The 21,497-nt window shown below is 42.4% G+C and overlaps 1 protein-coding gene across 6 annotated transcripts in view; it reads right to left on the bottom strand.

The window, feature by feature from the left end:
• The window catches only part of FSHR (follicle stimulating hormone receptor), a 169,094-nt gene that overhangs the window by 39,762 nt on the left and 107,835 nt on the right, over positions 1 to 21,497 (bottom strand). For 4 of the 6 annotated variants that reach the window (XM_047782103.1, XM_047782108.1, XM_047782109.1 and 1 more), the window contains 2 exons: positions 12,677 to 12,751; positions 10,124 to 10,198 (listed from right to left, as the gene is read on the bottom strand). In XM_047782103.1, the coding sequence (XP_047638059.1) occupies positions 10,124 to 10,198; positions 12,677 to 12,751 (150 nt within the window). The remainder of the gene's footprint in view (positions 1 to 10,123; positions 10,199 to 12,676; positions 12,752 to 21,497) is intronic. The other 2 variants (XM_047782105.1, XM_047782106.1) reach the window with 2 other exon arrangements.

Below are 21,497 nucleotides of genomic sequence, written 5' to 3'. Positions count from 1 at the left end.
TCTCACTGTTTTGGAAGATTGGACAATGAGTTGTGTGAACAAAATGCTGGTTTAGGGTCTGCCATCTAGTAGATGTTCAATAAGTGTCAGTCCTGTCCCAAGATCCTTTTGTTGTTGTTGTTTTGGCCACACCTGCAGTGTGCAAAAGTTTCTGGACCACAGAGTGAACCCAGGCCACAACGAGGACAGTGCCCGATCCCTTAACCACTGGACCACCAGGGAGCTCCTCTAAGACCCTTTCTTAATACCATTTTGCAAGTTTGGTCAATTGATTTAGCATCTCTGAACCTCAAATTTCCTATCTGTAAAGTGGAACCATCAGTAAATAGCTGAGGGCTTATGTAAGGCTATGTAAGTTAATACAAAGCGGAAGTTCTAAGTTATGATTCTTGTGTCCCACCCCATATCTGCCAGCAATACCTGGTCCAATTAGCAGTGCTTACACTTTTTGCTGGTTCCAAATATCAAAGTGTCACCACACCCTTACTCTTCTTATCCCTTCCTTTCATTTTCTTATAACCTTTTGATGGAGATAGGGCTGTTCTTTTCTTCCCCTTCTTACATGAGGCCTAAAGAGGTCTGGCTACTTGCTTACTACAAGTTCTCACAGGCAGCACCAGGGCTGGAACCCAGGTGAGTGGCTCTCCTATAAAGAGAAGAGCTTTTTCTTAGTGTCTGGCCCTGTTTATCTGTGTCCATGTGGCTCCCGTGGTCTGGCCCTTGTCAGAGACAGACCATGCTAGATGAGCTTTGGAGGGAGGCTGCCTAATTTCTTCCCTGGAATGTCTCCCAATCACCTGGCTCCCTCTTCCTAGCTCAGCTGTCTTTGAATGCCAAGCTGGTGGGGGAGGAGCTCACAGCCTCTTGAACTAGACATTATTTGTGGGGTGTTTGCTATAAGTGAGCTCATGATTAAACTTCAGTAGAACATTTTTGTAATGTCTGCTGGAGATGAAAATATTCTTCCTGAGAATATTTGTCACTGCAGTGTTCACACTCTGTAACGCCCCAAGATATTTCACTAAAAACAACAGCTGCCTCCCTTCGGCTACCCAAACTGAAAGATTCAAACCCAGGCCTCCATTTTCACTGAAGGTCTACTGTGTGCAGACCCTGTGCTCTGCGGGAGCCCAGAGATGAACTGGGCACAGGCTTTGCTTGGGATGGGAGGTCCTTCAAATCAAATGATGACATCTCCTGCCACTTCATGACTCCTCAGTCTCAGGCCAGCTGACCTGGTTGGCTGAGGACTCCCCTAGAATGCACTCCTCCTATTGCTGTGCCCACGGGAAGACAGCATCTTCCCAGGTGGATAAGCCGAGTTTGAGAGCATGGGGCCACTTGGCTAGAACATGCCTGTGTTCTTAGATCGCAGCCTAAGAACACAGACTGTAAAAGATAAAGCATTTGAGATGAATGACAGCATCAAGGAGCAAATGTGATACTTCAACAAGTATTACGAGGGAGGGGAGCAGGTACACAAGAGGTCTGGATCACAGTAAGGTTTCTCTAAAAAGGAAAGTGAGTAGTTGAGAGCCCTTTTCATGCCATGCACTGGGGATATGGTGATGAAGTATCCTGGAGTAGCCCCGTGTCTAGTAATCAGAGTTTACTGGCATGATGCTTGCCTTTCTCATTGTCCTGCCTGCCCCCTATTGCCCACCTCACTGCCCAGTCTCCTCTGGCCTATTTCTGCTTCTGGGGGCTGCCCCATCCCTACAGAGGTGGAAGCTGACAATTCTTGTGTTAGCTCTAATATCTTAATATGTGGCCTCTCCCAGGGATAATCGCAAATCTAAAAGGGTCTGGAAGGACCAAAATATCCTTTAAACTTCCCAATAGTGAGGCTGCAGTTGTAGAAGAGGAGGCAGTAGTTTCTTTTCCATGGAGGCAGGGCTTCTCTTGATGTCTTTCAGACTCTTGCCAGCTAAGCTTTTTGTCTTTTGCCTGTGCCTGAGGTCAGCCCTGCAAAGAATTTGCCCTCCCAGGCCAGCTCCAGTGGTTGCAGGGTACTGTCTTCCTCTTAGGACCTTCACATCCAGTATATCTCAAGCTCCACTAAGCCTTTGTGCCCATTTGTTAAGGACCAAAGTGGCAGGGGTATATCCTGCAACTCTCTTTTAGCTTAAGAGGCTAAGCTTCTGTTGTATTTAAGAGTAATTTACAGCTGCTTTCAGTTTTTGATGCATCTAAATGCATCAGCATTTAAAAAGGTCTCCTTGAATCCTGGGGGAGAGGAGCCTAATCTGGGAAGTACAGTGGTCTGTAAGAGGCTGGATTTGCCTTTCTTAGAGAGGGACTTTCTCCTTCCGTGCAAGACCCTTTGTGCTGGATCTGACTCTGCTGAGCTTAGGGCAGGCAGTGACACTAGGATCCCCAGATTCATGAAGATCACAGTTTAGACACTTAACTGCTGGCAGAGATCTTAGAGGAGGTAGAGTCCATTCTCCTCTTCCATTAGTCTCTTGAAGCATATTTTGTTATTTCCATTTTGCAGATAAAGAAACGATTGTGTAATTTCCCTTGTGCCCAAACATCCTTGTAGTCATGACAACATCCTTTAGAGACTTACAGCACCAACAGTCAGGGAGATGCACTTGAAGAGATCAGTCCATTCCTGTCTGGAGGACATGGGGGTGACACTAGCGATGAGGAAGAAGTCAGGGCTGAGCTTCATGCAGCTAATCAGAGACTAGTTTCTCTCTGAACACTCTCCAAACATGTCTTTACATCTGATTTCTTATGATGACAGAGACAGGCCTTATTTCAAAATTAACGATGTGAGGACACACCTACCTTGTAAAAGGTGTATCCCGTGAAAATTTCATCTAGGGACTCAGCAAGTGGGTGGAGTAGGTGGCTACCCATATGCTGATCCTGTAGTGAATCCTGTAGGACTTTCCCTCTCAGAAGCTCCCATGCCCTGGAGTCTGTCATGATTAGTCCTTGGGTTCCACATTGGCTTTTCCAGTTTCCTTTTTAAAAATGTGCCACTTCTCTTGATAAGAAGAATATTAAGACCTGAGTGTACAGATGTGACTTGATAGATCCAATAACTGTATTGCTGATGGACAAGACCTGGACTTCTTGCAAGAGAAAATACTGAGCAGGTCAGAGGAAGGAGGAGGAGAGGTTAACAGCATGAAACCATCACCATCCTTACAATTAGGTCCTCAGGTAAGGGTGGGGTAATTGCTCTCCTTGGGCTGAAATCTTATTCCAAATCTCATTGTTCCACAAAGAAAAATCTGGCTATCTTTTCCCGGAGTTGACAATAGTAGGCAAAGTTGGGCCTGCTGGACAGATTACTGATAAAAGAAGCAATCGTGTAATTTCCATTGCGCCCAAACATCTTTGAGAGAGAATACTGACAGCTGGGGAGATGGTTAATAATTTCCTCCTAAAAATCACAGCCCCTGTGTATGATGATTCTGGCCCAGAGGGGATTTTTGAATGCTGTCTGCAGGATGATTCTGTGCAGGAGTCCCTGGTGGGAAGGGAGGCTTTGGGGGTTACTAGAAGTGAGTGGGCAAAAATCACTGCTGTCACTTGGGTCCTTGTCTGACCTAGAGGTAAATAATATACCAGTGGTTCTTGTTAGGGAATATATCCCCTGTTGAACCATGCCTTTCTCTTCCTCCAGGTGCCACCATCCCTGTACCCCTGATTATGGCAACTGGCCCTTAGCAGGTTTCCCCTTGAGTATGGTCTATATCCTGCTACCTGTCAATCTAAAGTCCAGTGACTGTCACCCTGTCACTCTGCTGCTCAACAGTCCTTAAAGCTTATTTTCTACCACTGTGTTAGGCCAAAACTCATTTGTGTAATTTAGTTTTCCAATATCACTAAACCCAGTGCATCCTAATATAGTCATACTCCTTCTCAGTGTGCACCTTGTTTTCAGTTAAGACTCAGTTCCTCCCAATCCTCTGCCTGCTGCATGGCCCTTTTATATTCTATGTATTTACTTACCTTTCTTTCATTGAAAATGCATTCTTTTCCATCTTTTCAAATTTTGTTCATCCCTCAAGTTGTAGGCCTCCCTATACCAATAAGCTTTCCCTGACTAGTCCAGCCCAAGACATTGGATCAGTCATCTTATCTATGGCTAGTGCCACACAACTGGACAGATGTGTTATTTTCAGGGAATAATGCATGATAGTCCCTTCTCCCCAAAGAGCTGAGCTCCTTGTGTTGAGAGCTGTCCATAGATGTCTCCTGTATCTCTCATAAGGCTATCCCCTCTGTCCTTTCTTGACCCCCCTTTCTAAACCATGACTCTACTTTCCTTGCTTTGTTTTTCTTCACATCTCCATTACCACCTGACATAATCCAACAGTTTTTGTCTCTTCCATTAGAATGTAAGTTCTATAGGGGCAGAGGCTTTGTCTGTCTTGCCATTTTTTGGATCTTGAGTAAACAGGCACAGTGAAGCCTAGGTTATAGTATGGCCTCAATAAAAGATGACTGAATGGTTGAATGCATGAGTCCTTACTGACTGGCTAATTCACATCCAAAGTGATGGAGGAGAAATGGGAAGGAACCTCTCCTTTCTACTATGCACATGACTGCCATAACTTTGGCAAATGAACCCTAGTATATGTCTTTTCCCATCATTACAGAGAACCAAATGTTGCTGAATATCAGAATAATCCAATGCACAGGGACATTGCACCTTCCTGTCAGAAGAGCTCTGTGACCAGGGAGTACGGGCAAGGCCAACTTACTTCTGTAAGACGCTTGTACTTTTACTCCCTGGCTTACTCCTTCTTGTGAGGTTCAAATGCAAAGAAATATGGTAAAAGAGTTAAACTGTAAACCTACATAAAAATAGGAAGCATAATCCAACCAGTTGGTTGCTGGGGATGGCATGGGGTGTTGTGGACCATCAGGGTTAAAAATGAATAAAAGGAGGAGTTAGGAACCCTCCACTAGAACTCTGCAGGATAATGTAATTTTGCTTCTTTGGTGGGCTTTTTGGATGTGTTAGGAGTTTATAAGAAGGAAGCCTTTTTCCTTTGAGAAACATGAGTGATGTATTTTCATGTTTGGATGCTGATCAGTGGACTCTGTCCAAAAGAAACAGTTAAAGAGGCCTTCAAAACCTTAGAAATATTAGAAGGGGAAAGAGGTCATCACTACCACCATATCATTATTATTGTCATCATCAAATTAATCCTTACAAGAGTCTCTGAAGAGAAGGTACTCTTTTTTAAAGACAGAGAAGAGAACTGAGTTTCAAAGAGATGGAGTCCTTTACACAGGCTCCCTTAGCTAGTAAATGACAAGTTTGGGAATTGCCAACATTTGCTGAGAATTTTCTAAATGTCAGTCATTCTTTTTAGTACTTCATTTAATAACAACACAAGGATGCAGGCCATGTTACTCCTAGTCTACAGAAATGAAATCTGAGACTTAGAGAAGTTTAGATAATTATTCAAGGTCACCCAATGAAGAAGGGCAGGAGCCGGAAACCTGAGCCCAGCCAGGTGACCCCAGAGCCCCTGTGCATCCTCGCTGAACCCCTGTCCTCTACCCCTCTTGGCGTGTGATGTCCAACAAATGGCTTAGCTTTGATAATTGAAGAAGCTAATTTCATCACTCCTATGAAAACAGATGAAAGGGAGAAATGCAGAAAAAGTGAGAGAAGAACTTAGGGAGAGGGGTAGAGATGAAACAGCCTGAATTACTGAGGTTGAGTGAGTCCCACTGATGAGTCTCCTGGAATCATCCCTGGGTGGAGAAAGCAGACAGTGTGGCTGCCATTAACAGCATCCTATGAAGCTCTACCTGGCTCACATGCAAGAGGAAGATGGTTGTCAGTTGGGGGTGGGGGTCCCACCCAGCTGTGTCAAGGATTTGCTAAGATGGAATCATGGTTTATTGAGTAGCAAAGAGCAACATCCAGCTGCCTGAGAATTACACTGACAGGATGCAAAGGCAAGAAAATATTGTGTAAACTTTATTTACAGATCAATAGATAATCTTTCATACACAAAAGGTCAGCTCCAGGAAGGCAGAGTGGTAAAGAAAGAAATGTTGCTTGCAAATACAATATTGACTTAAAAAAAATCCACCCAAATGAATCCTTTGATGTATATTCTTCCAGTAAAAGTACATTTCTTTATTCATGAATTTTTTTTTCCCTAACCATTTCAGGTTCCCCAGGAAAGTATGAAGACAGTAATAAAGAAGGCTGATTTCTAGTTGTGTTGAATTCTGTGCCATCAAATGATCAGTATGAAGTGGAATCAATGCTAAGAATTCCAGAACAACATTTCTAAGTGTGTGTGCGCGAGGCAATTAGAGTTCTCTAGTCAAATGGCAACTCCCCCCTACCCCTGCAATTTCCTGCTTTGCTGGCTGTGATGATATGTATTTATCCTGGCTTAAGGAAATAAACTACTCCTTAGTCCTACTGGTCCCTTCTGGATTCCTTCATCCTTTTGGTGTTTTTTCTTTGCCTTGAAGCAAATAGTTCATCATCCCAAAGAATATCTGAAATCATTGCCATCCACCTCCACCTGGCTGCTGGATCAAGAAGCTGTTGATGACTGCCACACAGACGCAAATAAGTGTAGAAAGAAGAAGGAAGCTTAACTGGACTTTGTTTCCATGACATAAGCTTTTAGCTTAGAGGCCCAACTCTGAATTTAGGTGATTCCTCTTAGCTGTTTGGAAAATATTTCAGAGGACCACAGTCTAAGAGCCCTGAATGGATGTCTTGCTGGTGGAGTTGTTTTTGGAGTGTGAAGTTCCCAGGGTTGTATGCTATGTCCCAGGATCAGTGTGGAGCTGGGAGAAGCACACCCTTGGAAATAAGTCAAAAGGCTTAAGACAGACAGCTGTTTGTCCCAACTTCCTGATGGGTATCAGCATGGCAGTGCATGTGAAAAGACTTTCCACAGTGTAGAATTATGTAAGTATATATATTTTTCAGAGCCATCAAGGAAGATCATTTGACTATGACACAGTTCCTCTAAATTACTTATAAGTTCTTTTCTTTCTCCAGTTAGAAAGCATGTTTCAGATACTCTGAGGACAATAACTTCCTCTCAGGAAAGGATGTGGCTAGAATCATAACTTCCAGCTTTGTCTGCACTTAATGGGAGAGTCAGGTGAGATGGAGGTTTACTTAACATCTCAAAGTGAGAATAGGACAGAAAGGAGAGGCTGGACTTGATGACAGATGACACAGAGTCAGTCAGATCTTTATCCTCTCTGTGCTACCCAAGTTCCCTCTTCAGTCTAGGGCTGTGCCTTCTATGCCCACATCTTCCCATGTTCCTCCAAGCCCTCACCCCCTCAGAGGGAGGGCTGAAGGTCTTTACTAATAAGACTGAATGTTGCTGGCCCCAAGGCGTTGGCTAATATTCAGGTAAAATTCTGGATCTCTTGATTTCAAGCTTTGCAGTGATTCCCAGTCCTTCATACTTATCCCAGCTGATACTGTCATGGGCTATGGAACATGTGCTTGATGGGATTGCTGCCTTCTTGAATCTTTCCTCTGCAGGAGAGTTTTTTGAGACACATGTGACAGTTTATGAATGGGGGTATCCCTTTGTATATTCTAAGGTGCTTTTGTTTTGTTCTCGAAGGTTCTATGGTCACCCCTATTCCACCCAGACTTTTTCTAAGAGGAAGAGAGGGAAAGAAGAAAAGAAGGAATGAAGGAAACCAACTGGGTAACAGGCATCAATAATCTTATATAGTTCTTTATGGTTTATATACTAAAAAACAATTTACAAAATGTTTTTACAGGCATAATCATATTTAGTTTTTCCAACCACCCCAATTTATAGATAAGGAAACAGGCTTAGAGAATGGCTTATCTAGTTAATAAATATCAGCATCCCATCTGAAATCCAATATTTCTAACATCATTTATAGTCTTTTTCTTTTCTGTACTGCTCCCTTAAATGTAAAGGCATGTCCCAAACTACTCTTTTTTTTTTTTTTTTTTTTGAGCTCATGTCAAACACGCTGGATAGAAGCTTCAGATCTTAGTGGCCGCTGTCATTGTCTATTCAACTCTTACTGGACTTTTTCTGAGGGTGGACTGGTAGACTTTTTGGCCAGAAATACAGATGTACAGATGTTTAGTACAGTTATTAGTGTTTTTGAGCAGTCTGTAGTTTACAATATATTTTCCTACATAAATCTCACTTGAGGATCCTATAAACTATGTGCATCTCAATCCAGAGATTGCCCCAAGAGTAAATCAAAGAGTCAGGATGAGGTCCTAGATTTTTTTTTTTTATTCTAAGACTTGTGTCTTTTCTGTTACTCCATATTTCCTCCCCTGTTTTGGGCCTGACCCAGGTTTGCTTCTGCAACAAGTATAGTAAAGTCCATTTAGGGAGTCAAGACTCCCAGGTCAATCAGAGAATGACTGTTTACAAAACTTGTGGGGTATCATGCAAAATGAAAATGCAGGGCTCCGTGATCAAAAATGTTTAAGCATTTCAAGATGGTGACAGCAGAGTATTAAACCCAGTGCCCTCTGGTTGTGGGGCTCTTCTGAGCATGGAGCCCCGTGAGACTGCACTAGTTGTGTACTGGTGAAGCTGGTCCTGCCTCTGGTATTAACTCAGGAGTTGAAGGCCTTATTTCTTTTTCAGATCCTTTCTGGGGCTCCTCTCAGAGAGTGGAAATTCCAGGTCAAATGTGGATTTTCTTCCGTTAACTCTCTTCTATCCCCCAGTCAGTTTCCATTCAGAAAGCTAAGCCATTGTGGCCCAGTGTTCCTTAACATATCTGCCTACTCCAGTTCTCGTGGATCAAAATTTAGGGACAGAGCCATAATCTCACTAGGAGCTAATGTTTATTGAGCATTTACCATGTCAAAGGCCCTGTGCCAAACTTTTTACATGTTTTGAATTGATTGCAAAGATGGTCTCAATTCTCTATCCTTCTCCGTATCCACATGCTTTGTATTGTGACTTTGCAACTTTTTCCACGAAGTAGTAGCATCTGTTTCTCCACCTCTTGAATCTGGAGTGGCCCCATGAATTGTGTTGGCTAATAAAATGCAGCAGAATAAATAGTGTGCTAACTCAGAGTTTAGGTCTCAAGAGGCTTACAAGATTACTCTCTCTTTCGGCACTCCAGGACTGTCATGAGAACAAGCCCGTTAGTTGCTAGAAATGAACACCCCTTGTACGAGAGCTGTCATCCCAGCTGAGACCATCCACAGCAGCCAGCTCCCACTACACCTGCCAGCTGACCATAAATACAGGACTGAACTTAACTAAGGTGAGGCAGAGGGCAAACAGCATCCAGCTCGGCAGAACCATTCCACTGATCATTTCAGAGACAGGTAAGAAATGATAAATCATTGTTGCTTAAAATCTGTCTTTTTCGAGTAGGTGGTTATCCATTATTATTATGTTGATAGATAATAGATACACATCCATTATTATGATAATTTCCATTCTCTTAACAAGGAAATAAACTTTGAGATGTTAAGTTTTGCCTATGTTCAATAGCTAATAAATGGGTCCAGAAGGTTTGATTCCGTAAGTCAAAGTCTAATATGTTATTTTGTGGGTCCCCATCATAGCACTCAGGGCTCTGTCAAGCCCTCAGCTAATTTGAAAGCCATTTGAGTAGAAGAAGCAGTGTTTCTGTGGATGGAGGCAGGTCCCAGGGATGGAGCTCAAACACCAGAAATCTCTCTGCTGATAAAAATAACCATGTCTATTATTAACCAAAACTTTTCATATAAAACACTATAATCTATCAAAGAAGAAATGCTTATATGCAGAACAAGAGAGACAGTGTCTTTGAGGTCAAGGTCACAAGCTAAATGCTAACAGAAATTTTGGCTGTATCTCATTAATGGTAAATTATGACTAGTTTTGCCAGAGGTCCGTGTGACAATCCCATTAATGCAAATGACTTTCCTTATGATGTCTGTTTTTGTAAATGAAAACAAAATGCAATTATGTTAGTGGAATTCACTCATTAACCTAAAATCCACCAGTAAGTATCTCCCTGCTTCAGCTTCTCCCCCACATCTTTGATAAAAAGCAGTTGTTCCCCAGAGTTACAAATGGATATTTTGCTAAAATAGGAATGCACAATATGCACAATCTGGATCATAGCAGGGGGCATCACTTACAGATATCGGAGGTTGGGAAGGTTCTGGAAGGCATCAGGGTCGATGTAGAGCAGGTTGTTGGCCTTTTCAATTCTACTGTAAAGGAGGAGATAACATGCACAGGACCTCAACAGTAAGGAATGCTATGGTCTTTTCACATTACGCAAAGTGTGTCACAAAGTTAATTCACCTATCCATCTATCCATCTATTCATACATCCATTGCTTCAACAAAAACTGAGCATGCATTAGGTGTCTGTTGCTATATTAAACTGTGCAAACAAAACATCAACCCTGTCTCACATAACTTTCATCACTGAAGTCCTCCTGGAACCTGTCCATTTGAGACAGACAAAGCCCTGACTGGGTGAGTCGTTTGAACCCTGAGCACAGCCAATCTTTAACCAGTAGGCATCTCCCAGGGCCTGAGGAACCTAAGAGGGTAGGGACAAGACTAATATGGGGAGACAAGAGAGAAGGGGATGAAAAACAACAAAAGGGCATGAAAAGAAGATGGGAGGGAAGAGGAAGGCTGAGGACCCAGAGGAGATTAGAGAAAAGGAGAGTGAAGGGGCAAAGAAAACAAAGACTGGGGGGAATACCAGTGGATATCTCTGGTTTTCACCGTGCAATGCCAGCAGACAGTAGCTGAGAAGGTACCAGTGAGTCCCCCTGTGCTGCAGATGGAGGTTGCTCTCTCACGTCACATGGGGAGTGATTGGCTTCTGCTCCATATTGACCTGTGCTATGTCCTGATCAATAGTCTAAAGGTGGGCATGTTCACATTTAGATTCCGACAGAGAGAAGCTGCCCTTTCCTCATCTTGCTGGATCAATGTATATTTGCAGAGATGCTCTGTGTTAATTACTTCCTCCCTGTTTCATTAGCTTTAATGTTGCAGTAACCTGTAGCTACCCAGATCCAAGTACCAGGTAATTAATCATTTTAAGTACAGTCAGTGCTACATGGGGGTGAACGCCTCTTCATGCAAGGAAGAGATGAAAGAGCCATCCCATTAGCTCCCTGCCCGCTGAAATGTATCAAGGGATGCCTGCTTGACCTTGCCCAAAGGACTGGTTGCCCTTTAGTTCATTTTCTGTGATAGTCCCTGTGGGTTCTGAGACCCTGGTCCCATCTCTTTTCCCAGTGGGGTTAAGGAAAGCCAGGCAGAGAGAGAAGGAAGGAAGGACCCGGCAGGTAATGGGGAAAGTGGAGGCAGGGGGGAAGGCATCAGTTGCAGAGGCTTAATGACAAGGAGGAAGGATAATGGTGGGAGGCAGACTGGGTAGAAGGAAAGGGAGAGGGGAGTCTGCCAAAATGGACAGACTGTCATTTCTAAACAAATTCATATATATGCATGTATGCATATATGAATTATGCATGTGTGTGTATATGTATATATGCTTGGCAAATGCTAAAAAGTTTTTCAAAAGATACAAGAGAGTCAGGAGATTTATGTTCAAGTCCCTATCCTGCTGGGTGACTAGGCAAGCCTCACAACTGTTTTTTATTCCTCATCTGTAAAATTAGGAGAGTGGTTCATTGGCTTTCCTAACTGCATTCCCTGAGAATTTTGTGAGATTTTAATAAATGCTTCATAGAGAAACCATTCCAGTGACATTAGTTGAGAAACTCGCACTACAATATCCCTCTTGGAGATTCCAAGTGTATATTTGCATATTATGGGCTCTGAGTTTTCTTGTAGTAAGTGAATCTATCTAACTTTATTTGCCCATTGTTTCTTAATCTTATTTGACCATAGAATCTTTTTCCTTTTTTGAAACGCTTAGTATGTTTCTGAGGTTTAAGGATACACAGAATATACTTGGGAAAATTTTGGACCAGACCGTCTCTAAGGTTGCTTCTGGCTTTGATATTCTGTGGTTCTGTGAATTAATCTGTGGTGATTATAGACTGGTGTGAAACAGAAGTGGATCTGTTTGAGTATTGACATATATGTAAAACTCGGATGTCAATAGGGAAAGTAAACTTAGAGTAGTAAAGGAACCACTGATTGTTATAACTTACTCTATGCCAGCTGATGGTAGATCTACTTAACATGTATCATCTCACTTATTCATCGCAGAGATCCTACAAGGCATGCAATTTTATTATTTCCATTTTACAGATAAGAAAACTAAGTCCTAGCATGATTTTATATCTTGGCCAAGGTTTTGTGGTAAGGAGTATATGGCACAGGTTAGGATTCAAACTAAAGCTGTTCAACTTCAGCTACATCATGTAGATTATCCTTAATCAGGATTTATTTGGACTTTGACAGCGGAATAAATTTGAAAGGATGAGGTAGAAATATTTGCAGTCACAGAGCAAGGTTCTTGAGTCTACTATGCAGAAAACTCTGGGAGAGAAAAAACAGGATAAGGCCAGACTCTGAGCTGGTGCTTGGATCACCAGGCAGACATAGGAGAGTGGCTTTTGGGCTAACTTTGACATCTTAAAATGAAACTCTAGGGGTCTGAGAACAGAGCAGAGCCAGGGCCTCCCAGAAATATAAGCAAACTTTAAAGCTGTTGCCAAGAACAGCCATGGACAAACCCCACAGGGTCTTGCTTACATTTCATGTAATTTGGGCAGATTGGAGAACACATTTGCCTCGATCACTTCTAAGACATCATTCTGTGAGATCTCTCTGCAAGGAAAGAAATATAATTCAAGTCAGTTCAGTTATACTCCATAAATGGATTTAGGGCTCAGCATAGAGCCTTGTGCCTACAATGATTCATGAGACACACAGAACTCTGTTCCTGTCGCAGAGAAGTCAGTTGTAATGATGACACAAAGCTAACATATACGATGCTAATAATTACAGAACAATGAGAGAATAAACTCAAGGCACTGGCTCAGTTCATAGGCTATTCAGTCTACAGATGTACCAAGGGGAGGGAAAGAGACTGGCTCAGGGAGGGAAAGGCACTTGATTAAAGATACTGAGGGAATATATAGGATAAGAACAGACTTTAAATTCCCTAGACCAGGGGTCAGTGACTTTCTACAAGGTGAGGCAGTAAATTTTTTTTTTTTTTTGGCTTTGTGGGTCATTTTGGTCTCAACTGATAATGTCATGTAAAAGTAGCCTTAGATACCACCTCAGTGAATGAGCATGACTGTGTTCCATTAAGACTTTATTCATGAAAACAGGTGGCAGGCTGGATTTGGTGCCCTGGACTGTTGTTCAGTGACCTTTTCCTAGACCATAAGAAGCAAGTTCTTCTCTCTGCTAATCTGGCTTTGGGAGATTAGAATGTCAATTCAGTCTCTTTTAAATAAACATATTGGGGAAATAACTATTAAAAATAATAATATTAAATAAAAAACACATAGATTTAAATCCCTTTCTGCTCCAGGCCATTGCCCAAGTGGGGATTGTTATTGCAGGGGCTTTGGCATTAATGTTGTTTTGGCCTGAAGTACCCAGAAAAGATCCTTTGGGTTCCAGCTTATTTCCTCCTGGAGTAATTTGAGGGGAGTGGAAGATGGAGTCCACCATGCAAAAGCCCAGAACTTAGGAGGAGAGAAGGGAGGCTTAATCAGTTCACATTTATCAAGTGTTTCAAAGATGAAACCTGCTATTATTAGGCCCCCTGAGGAAGGCTCTCATGCAGTTTTCATGTGGCAGCTGAGAGAGTCTCTGAGTCTCACAGGCAGCACATGTTCCAATTGGCTGAGGCAGAGCATGGCTGATGGCCTGGGGTTTAGCTGAGGAACTCCAGAAGGGCTCTGGATCAAGGGAAGGGCCTGGAGGGCAGGGCAGGGAGAAGGCCTGAGGGGGCGTGGAGGGTAGGGTGTAAGATTCTGAGCAACAGCCAACTCAGGGAGGGGAGCTGGTGATATCAGCGGCTTGCCAGCTCAGGGGTGGCAGGGCGGTTTCTCACACGCCCCCAGGAGTGAGGAGACTTTTTTTTTTTTAAAGAGAGAATCACCTCTTATTCTCCTGTAGCTTCCTATATGATTCATTTGGTCAAGTGAATCGGTCTTCATAATCTTCACAGTTGAACATGGATAAGGGTGTTGGTATGTACATGTGTGTGTGTTAATAGGACATGCGGACAGTTGGGCATTTGGTTTGTCTCTCTGTCCTGCAAGTGGAAAGGGTGCTGGGAGGTACAGGAATGAGAAGGGCTAGGAGAAGGGTGGTAGGTCTAGAAAAAGGAAGACATTTATTTGAACAAGTAAAGCTCATTGACTCGAAAGAGCTGCACAGGAGGAAAATAGAGGGAAGCACTAGAGGTCAGAGAGGATCTAAATGCAACTGGGCCCATGACCTCCAAAAGCCATTTCCAGGTTCACTCACAGGTTTGGTCATCACTTGGGGTAATATCTCAGCCTAATATTGCTTGAAAGGTAGACATTTCTCCTTACCTGAGTTCATGAGCTGAGAGTTTCCTCTTACAGATTTCTTCGTTTTCTCTTTTTTGACCAAAGAGAACTGAAACTTTTTAAAGTAAACAAGCCAAGAAGCACTTCTAAATTATTTCAGAAGATAGTTTATGTTTTATGGTCTCAACTTCAAAGACAGGAAAGGGTGTTGGGGTTGGATGGAGGTTGAGGGAACCTTTGGTTGGATGAGGGCTGGGGGGAGGTGAACAGCTTGCAGTAGTGGAAAAATACCTCATTGGGAAATTCAGGGATCTTGCTCTAGTTCAGCCCAGTCCTGCCTCTAGTTATTTCTGTTGTCATTGATTAGGTATCTGCTATTTACCACTCACTCTACATACATTCTCTCCAATTCCTTTGGCATGCCTGTGAAGTTCATTTTAATTTCCAGGTTAATAAATAGCTCCATCTGTATGCAAAACCATCTCTAGCTGACTGCAGGGCTGGAGTACTTTCTTCTACGTGTCCTGCCTCCCAGGCCACATTGGCCCTAGTATTTCCACTGCTATGTATTTACTCAAGAGGAATAAACATTTATGCCCCCCCGCCCCCAACCCCAAGACTTGTACCCAGATGTTTGTAACAGCTTTATTTATAATAGCCCAAAACTTGGGACCAACCCAATGGATAAACTAGAATATGCATACAATTGGTATATTACTCATCAATAAAGTAAAATAAACTGATAATACAACATAGTTGAATCTTTATATGATTTTCTTTTTTAAAAAAATTGAACTGTAGTTGATTTACAATACTGTGTTAGTTTCAGGTATATAGCACAGTGATTAAGGACGTTTGCAGATTATATTTCATTATAGGATTATTACAAGATAATGGCTACAATTCCGTGTGCCATACAGTAAATCTGTTGTTTATCTATTTTGTATGTAGGGGTTTGTATCTGTTAATTCCATATCCCTAATTTGTATCCCCCTCCCTGCTCCTTTTTGATAAACACGTTTTTTTTTCTATGTGAATCTGTTTTGTATATACATTCATTTGTAATTTTTTTTTGAATTCCATATGTAAGTCATATCATGTAGGATTTGCCTTTCTCTGTCTGGCTTATTTCACTAAACATAATAATCTCCAGATCCATCTATGTTGCTGCCAATGGCAGTATTTCATTTTTTTTATGCATAACTTTCCATTTCGTGTGTGTGTGTGTGTGTGTGTGTGTGTGTGTGTGTGTGTGTGTGTAGCCCAGATCTTAATCCAATTGTCTGTCGATGGGCATTGACTTGCTTCCATCACTTGGCTATTGTAAGTACTGCTGCTATGAACATTGGGGTCCATATATCTTTTTGAATTAGAGTATTCATTTTTTTCTGTATATATACCCAGGAGTAGAATTGCTGGATCATGATGATAGCTTTATTATTTTTTTAATTTTTTTTTTTGTCTTTTTGCCTTTTCTAGGGCCACTTCACATGGCATATGGAGGTTCCCAGGCTAGGGGTCTAATTGGAGCTGTAGCCTCTGCCCTACACAAGAGCCACAGCAATGTGGGATCCGAGTCACGTCTGTGGTCTACACCACAGCTCATGGCAACGCCGGATCTTTAACCCACTAAGCGAGGCCAGGGATCAAACCCGCAACCTCATGGTTCCTAGTCGGATTCGTTTAACCACTGTGCCACGACAGGAACTCCCAATAGTTTTATTTTTAGATTTTAAGAAATTTCCATACTACTTTCCATAGTGGCTGCCCCATATACCGAATCTTTAAAAAATTATGCTGAGTGAAATAATGCAAACATAAAAGAATGCATACTACACGACACCATCTATAGTGACAGAAATCAGAGTAATTGTCACCTGGGGTCAGGGATGGAGGTTGCTGATGGAGAAGAGGCAGGTAGAAACAATGTAGGATGATGGAAATGTTCTCTGCCAAGATTGAGGAGGTAGTAACATGAGTTGGTCTAACTTACTGAACTTTAAAGTGAATGCTTATATTTTATTGCATATAAAACATACATTATTAAAATTATTTCAAAGGAAGTAAATTCCAGTTTGTGTTTTGAGAACTCTGAATTAAGAAAACTAATGGGAGAATGTTGGTTATATTGTCTGGCCAGAAGGTGGTGTTTGAATCCTAGTTCTCTCTTGGTGATTCTAGATGAGGTTCCTTCCCCTCCTAGCTGTCTCCTCCCCTCCCCACCCCTCCACCCCCAATCTGTAAAGAAAATAGTTGAATTAGATCAGAGTTTCCCAATTCTGGCTGCACGTTGCAATCTTCTGGTGGACCTTTAAAAAAATTCTAAAGCCTAGGTTCACACCAGAGAGTTGGATTTATTCAGTCTGGGGTGAGACTTCCCTTCCTTCCTTCCTTCCTTCCTTCCTTCCTTCCTTCCTTCCTTCCTTCCTTCCTTCCTTCCTTCCCTCCTTCCTTCCAGCAATGGTGATTCTCATGTGCATGAAGGCTTGAGAACTGCCTTTGGACTCGATGATATTAAGGTCCCTTTTAGACCTATGATTTCTGCCTTAAAGTTTGCTTCAGGACCAATGGCCAATATTCCCTTGGCTGCTAAGACAATAAATTGGGGAAATAATGTTCTTGGAGCACAAGAGAAAGTGAGGCAAAATAGTAGTGAGAGAAATCTGTAGATGGAATGTGGGGGCAGGAGTAAGAGGAGGTACTAATTAGGTTTGGTTTTTCATAAGTTAAATAATTTAATCAAAAAGTCACAACATTTCAGATGTTGAATGTGTAACAATGTGGTTGAAAATATGTAATAATACCTTACAGTTAGTTAGTATTGATAATTGACAAAGTGTTTTTTTCTATGCATAGCTTCCCTTAATTTTCAGTATGCTTAGGTAAATTAGAGTTAGTGTAGCCAATACGATCTCCACTGAGGTTAACACAGGTGACCTGGCTTGGCTAAGATAATAAACAGTTGTGAGAATCACTCAACTGATCTTTGAAGGGAGGATGTGGAATCTTTACATCCAAAGAACTCACATGATTAATAAATTATTCTCAGAATTCCCGTTGTGGAGCAGTGGAAACTAATCCAACTAGGAACCAGGAAGTTTCGGGTTCAATCCCTGGTCTCACTCAGTGGGTTAAGGATCTGGCATTGCCGTGAGCTGTGGTATCGGTCACAGACATGGCTTGGATTTGGCAAAAGCTCCGATTAGACCCCTAGCCTGGGAACCTCCATATCCCGCAGGTGCGTCCTAAAAGGACAAAAAGCAAACAAAAAAAACCCACACCATTCTATCTCTCAAAAAATGTACTTAAGAATTTTCGTTGTTTGCAGTTGTGACAAATCATTCAAGTTGGCATAATTCAGGGTGTGAAGGTGTTTTCTTAATAGTCTACAGGTAAAGGGTTTATTTATTTACTTATTTATTTTTGCTTCTCTAAATGTCAGCATTTCTAAAGCTCTGTCTTAGTATCCCTCAAGTTTTTCCTGTTAGAATCTCTCTGTTGATGCCTCACATGTCCTCAAAACAAGTTTCCTTCTTAGACCAGAGACCCGTGTCTGCCACTGTCAAAGCCATATTCTGCTACATGTTCTGCACACCTCTGATGGACAGATAGTCTAGGGCGGGCTTACTATTTTCCTCTCCCAACTCTCCCCCATTAACTTGGGTTATCTATGACTCCTCTTGAACATTTAATAGATTCTAAATCTTCTCAATTATTTTTTTTCAGTACTTCTTACAAATATCCCTTCATTTCCCACCATCATTATCGTAATTATGGCTCTTTGCAATTTCTGCTGGATGAGCGGTTCTTAATACTCATATGATGACTCAGTTTTGGCTTGATGTGGGTCATGAGTCATCTTTTTTTCAAACAAATTAAGTGTCCCAGTGATTTCCTTAAAAATTGGAAGGTATTCAAGTGTGTGTATGTGTGTGTGTGTGTGTGTGTGTGTATAAAATTCTATTTTTGTACACACAAGAAATTGGAATAGCTAGGGTAGAAAAGGGTGGAATAGATGGTGAAGGCCTGGCCTGGAGTTCATCTCTACCTGGATACAGGAGTGTAGATAGTATTTACGTTTGGGAGCCCTGAATAGGATTGTGGTTTGGGAAGGTAAATAGAATTAGGAGGATGATAAAAAGTGAGGGAGGGAGAAAGAGCAGGAGGTAAAGAGATTTTTCTGGAGGTAGAATTAAATCAGAGTTAAAAGACAGAAAATGTAGATTTTATTTTATTTTTTCCTTAGGGGCTGCAGGTGTGGCATGTGGAAGTTCCCAGGCTAGGGGTCAAATTAGAGTTACAGCTGCTGGCCTACACCACTGCTGGATCTGAGCCATATCTGTGACCTACACCACAGCTTGTGGCAATGCCAGATCCTTAACCACTGAGCAGGGCCAGGGATCAAACCCACATCCTCATGGATACTAGTTGGGTTCGTTTCCATTGAGCCACAAAGGGAATTCTGATAATTTCTGTAGTGCTCTTGGTATACCTGTCGGAAACAGTATAAAGAGGAATTCATCAAGTCCTAAGTGATGGGAGATAAGGGGTTGGGCAGGTAATAAGCGAGGACCACTTGGCTTCAGTGTGGTCTGCCCGCTTTAGCAGAGGCCAAAGGAAAGGAGGTGGGAAGGCTGGAGGGGCCTCTGACCCACAAAGACGGGTAAATTGTCATGGGTTTGGGGCCCTTGCAAGTGAGCTGTGTAACTCAAGGCTGCTGGCCTAATGATGATGGTGATAATTAACCTTTATTAGACATTTACCGTAAATGCTCTACATGGGTAATCGCATTTATGGCCTTGTCTTTTAAAGCCCTGCTGACTTGTTTCTGGCTTAGTTCATATGTATTTGTAAATGACAGTGTGAACCTAGATGCCTGACAGACCTGGACTCAAATTCTAGCTTTATCATGGCCTAGTTTTGTGACCTTAGGTCAGCTAATCTATTTATTTCATTGGGGGTAATTATAACTTATAGGGGTTTTATGAAAATTATGGATATAATCTATGACATGGAAGAGATTTCTAGCTACCCACCAAAGTCTATTTTCCTCTCTTATTTCTGGAGGCACAGCTAGATTGTGTTTCCTGGCAACCTTGTTGTTAGGTATAGCAAGGAGGAAGCTTCTCAAAGGAATGTGAGCAGAAGTGGTGTATGCTGTGCCAGGCCTGCCCCTAACTCCTCACATGTGCTCCTGTATGCTCTGTCTCCCATCCCAACTGGCTGGAGGTGCTCAGGGAAACCTTGGGAACCATGACTAAAGACAGCGAAGCTGCTCTTGCCCAGGGATCCTAAATCAAGGGTTGCGCAGCGCTACACTGGACCACTAGATGAGAAAGAAGAAACTTGTTCTTAAGGTCCCTGACATTTTGGAATTTTTTGTTGCCACATAACCACCCCTATACACAGACCCATGGTAGGAATTTAGCATCCTGAATCTTATTTAGAGTTTGTGCACCCAATGCTCCTCCCATTAGGGCAGGTATGAGTTCTCACCTACCATCTGGTGAAAAATTGGGTGGGTATACACAGTAAGTGCTGAGTACATTTTTTTTCGGCTGGTTAATTGGGAGTCATAAAGGAGGATTGCTTGGCCAAACTGGAAGGAAACAGACAACAACAAAAAAATCCTCCCTCCAAACTAAGCCTGTGTTTGACCTCGTTTAGCCAGAGACTTCTCTTCCTTAGTGACACGGTATTTACTACCTGTGATTGAATTGCTTGGCCTCTTGCGGTGAACACACCAGGTGGCTGTTCCTTATTGAATTATGGGCCCTTGGCTTTTTTCTCCCTTTTTCAATTATTTCATGAAAAAAACCAAATCAAACAAAACACCCCAGCCTGCCATAAAGAACAACTCTTGAACAATGGGGACTACTAAATCCATTAGTACACAGACGTTGGGAGGGTGTTCAGGTTAAGAAATTTGAACCCCCTGCTCTGTAATCTCTAGCAGTGTGGAGCAGCATGAAGCGAGTCTCTTGAGCGGGCAAAAGGAAGTCCTTCATCTCTTTGGTAAATCACTGCAACTCTCTGAGATCCATTTTCCTCTGTAGGATGTTGCTAAGGCCCTCTGTCCCTCACTACATTTTATACTCAATCCTTTATATTTGGCTGGGCTATTGAAGATCATATGAATAATGCATGTCACGCAGGAAGAAAAAAGCACATAGTGTTATGTAAAGGTCATGCTGCTTACCATTATTTTTACTACTTTACTGGTGTCGGGAGACCTAGGTTCTAGTCCTGACTCTGCCACTAATTAACCACTTTCCTTGAGTCAAATCAGTTACCTTCTCTGGGCCTTTGTTCCTCATCTATAAAACAACACTCTTGATCCAGATGATCTCATGGGTCCCTCCTAGCCCTAAAACTCAGTGATATTCATTATTTCTGTGATTCTGTTATTAAAAGGCAGCCAGCCACATTGTTGGCAGTCCCTCAGGACAGCCAGCTTCCATTTCCAACAAAATGGGGGTGAAGGCAAGGGCTTTATGAAGCACCTGAATTAGGGCACTGAACCTGTTCCCTTAAGTGCAGGTTGTGGGCAGACCCAGGGGAAGCAGCCACAGGCTAGCCAGCAAGGACCATCCTTCCTGAGCCCTGGACAAGGTGAGAAAGTACTCTGGCCTGAGCCATCATTCTCTTGTAGACGGTGTTTGTTTTATTGTCAGCTTAAAGAGGACTTCATTGATCTTCCTGTAGGCTGATGTTGATTTCTTCCTTGTCATACATGCCCAGCCTCCTTACCAAAGAAACATAGATGTGTGTGTGTGTGTGTTGAAGGACAGTTATTGTAGGATTTCCTGTCAACTCTGTCACCCCCACCCTGGTTGTCTAGTACCCCAAAAGCTTCCTCTATCATTTTCTCTAGGATCTATTGTGTCTCTTTGCTACCCTTGCCACACCTGTAACATAGGCTGCCCTGCCCCGACTGGCTTTCATCTTCCTACCAGCCCCTGTTTTCACTCTGTAGTTCATAATTACTCTCTCTTTTATGCCTCTCCATTTTCTACCTCATTGACTTTTATTCTTGGCACAAACGTGCCTCCTTTATG

The sequence above is a fragment of the Phacochoerus africanus genome, chromosome 5 (assembly GCF_016906955.1).
Source record: "Phacochoerus africanus isolate WHEZ1 chromosome 5, ROS_Pafr_v1, whole genome shotgun sequence".
In the NCBI taxonomy this organism is placed as follows: Eukaryota; Metazoa; Chordata; class Mammalia; order Artiodactyla; family Suidae; genus Phacochoerus; species Phacochoerus africanus.
Note: the sequence above shows the minus strand (reverse complement) of the source record. Positions and strands in the feature narration are given on the sequence as shown.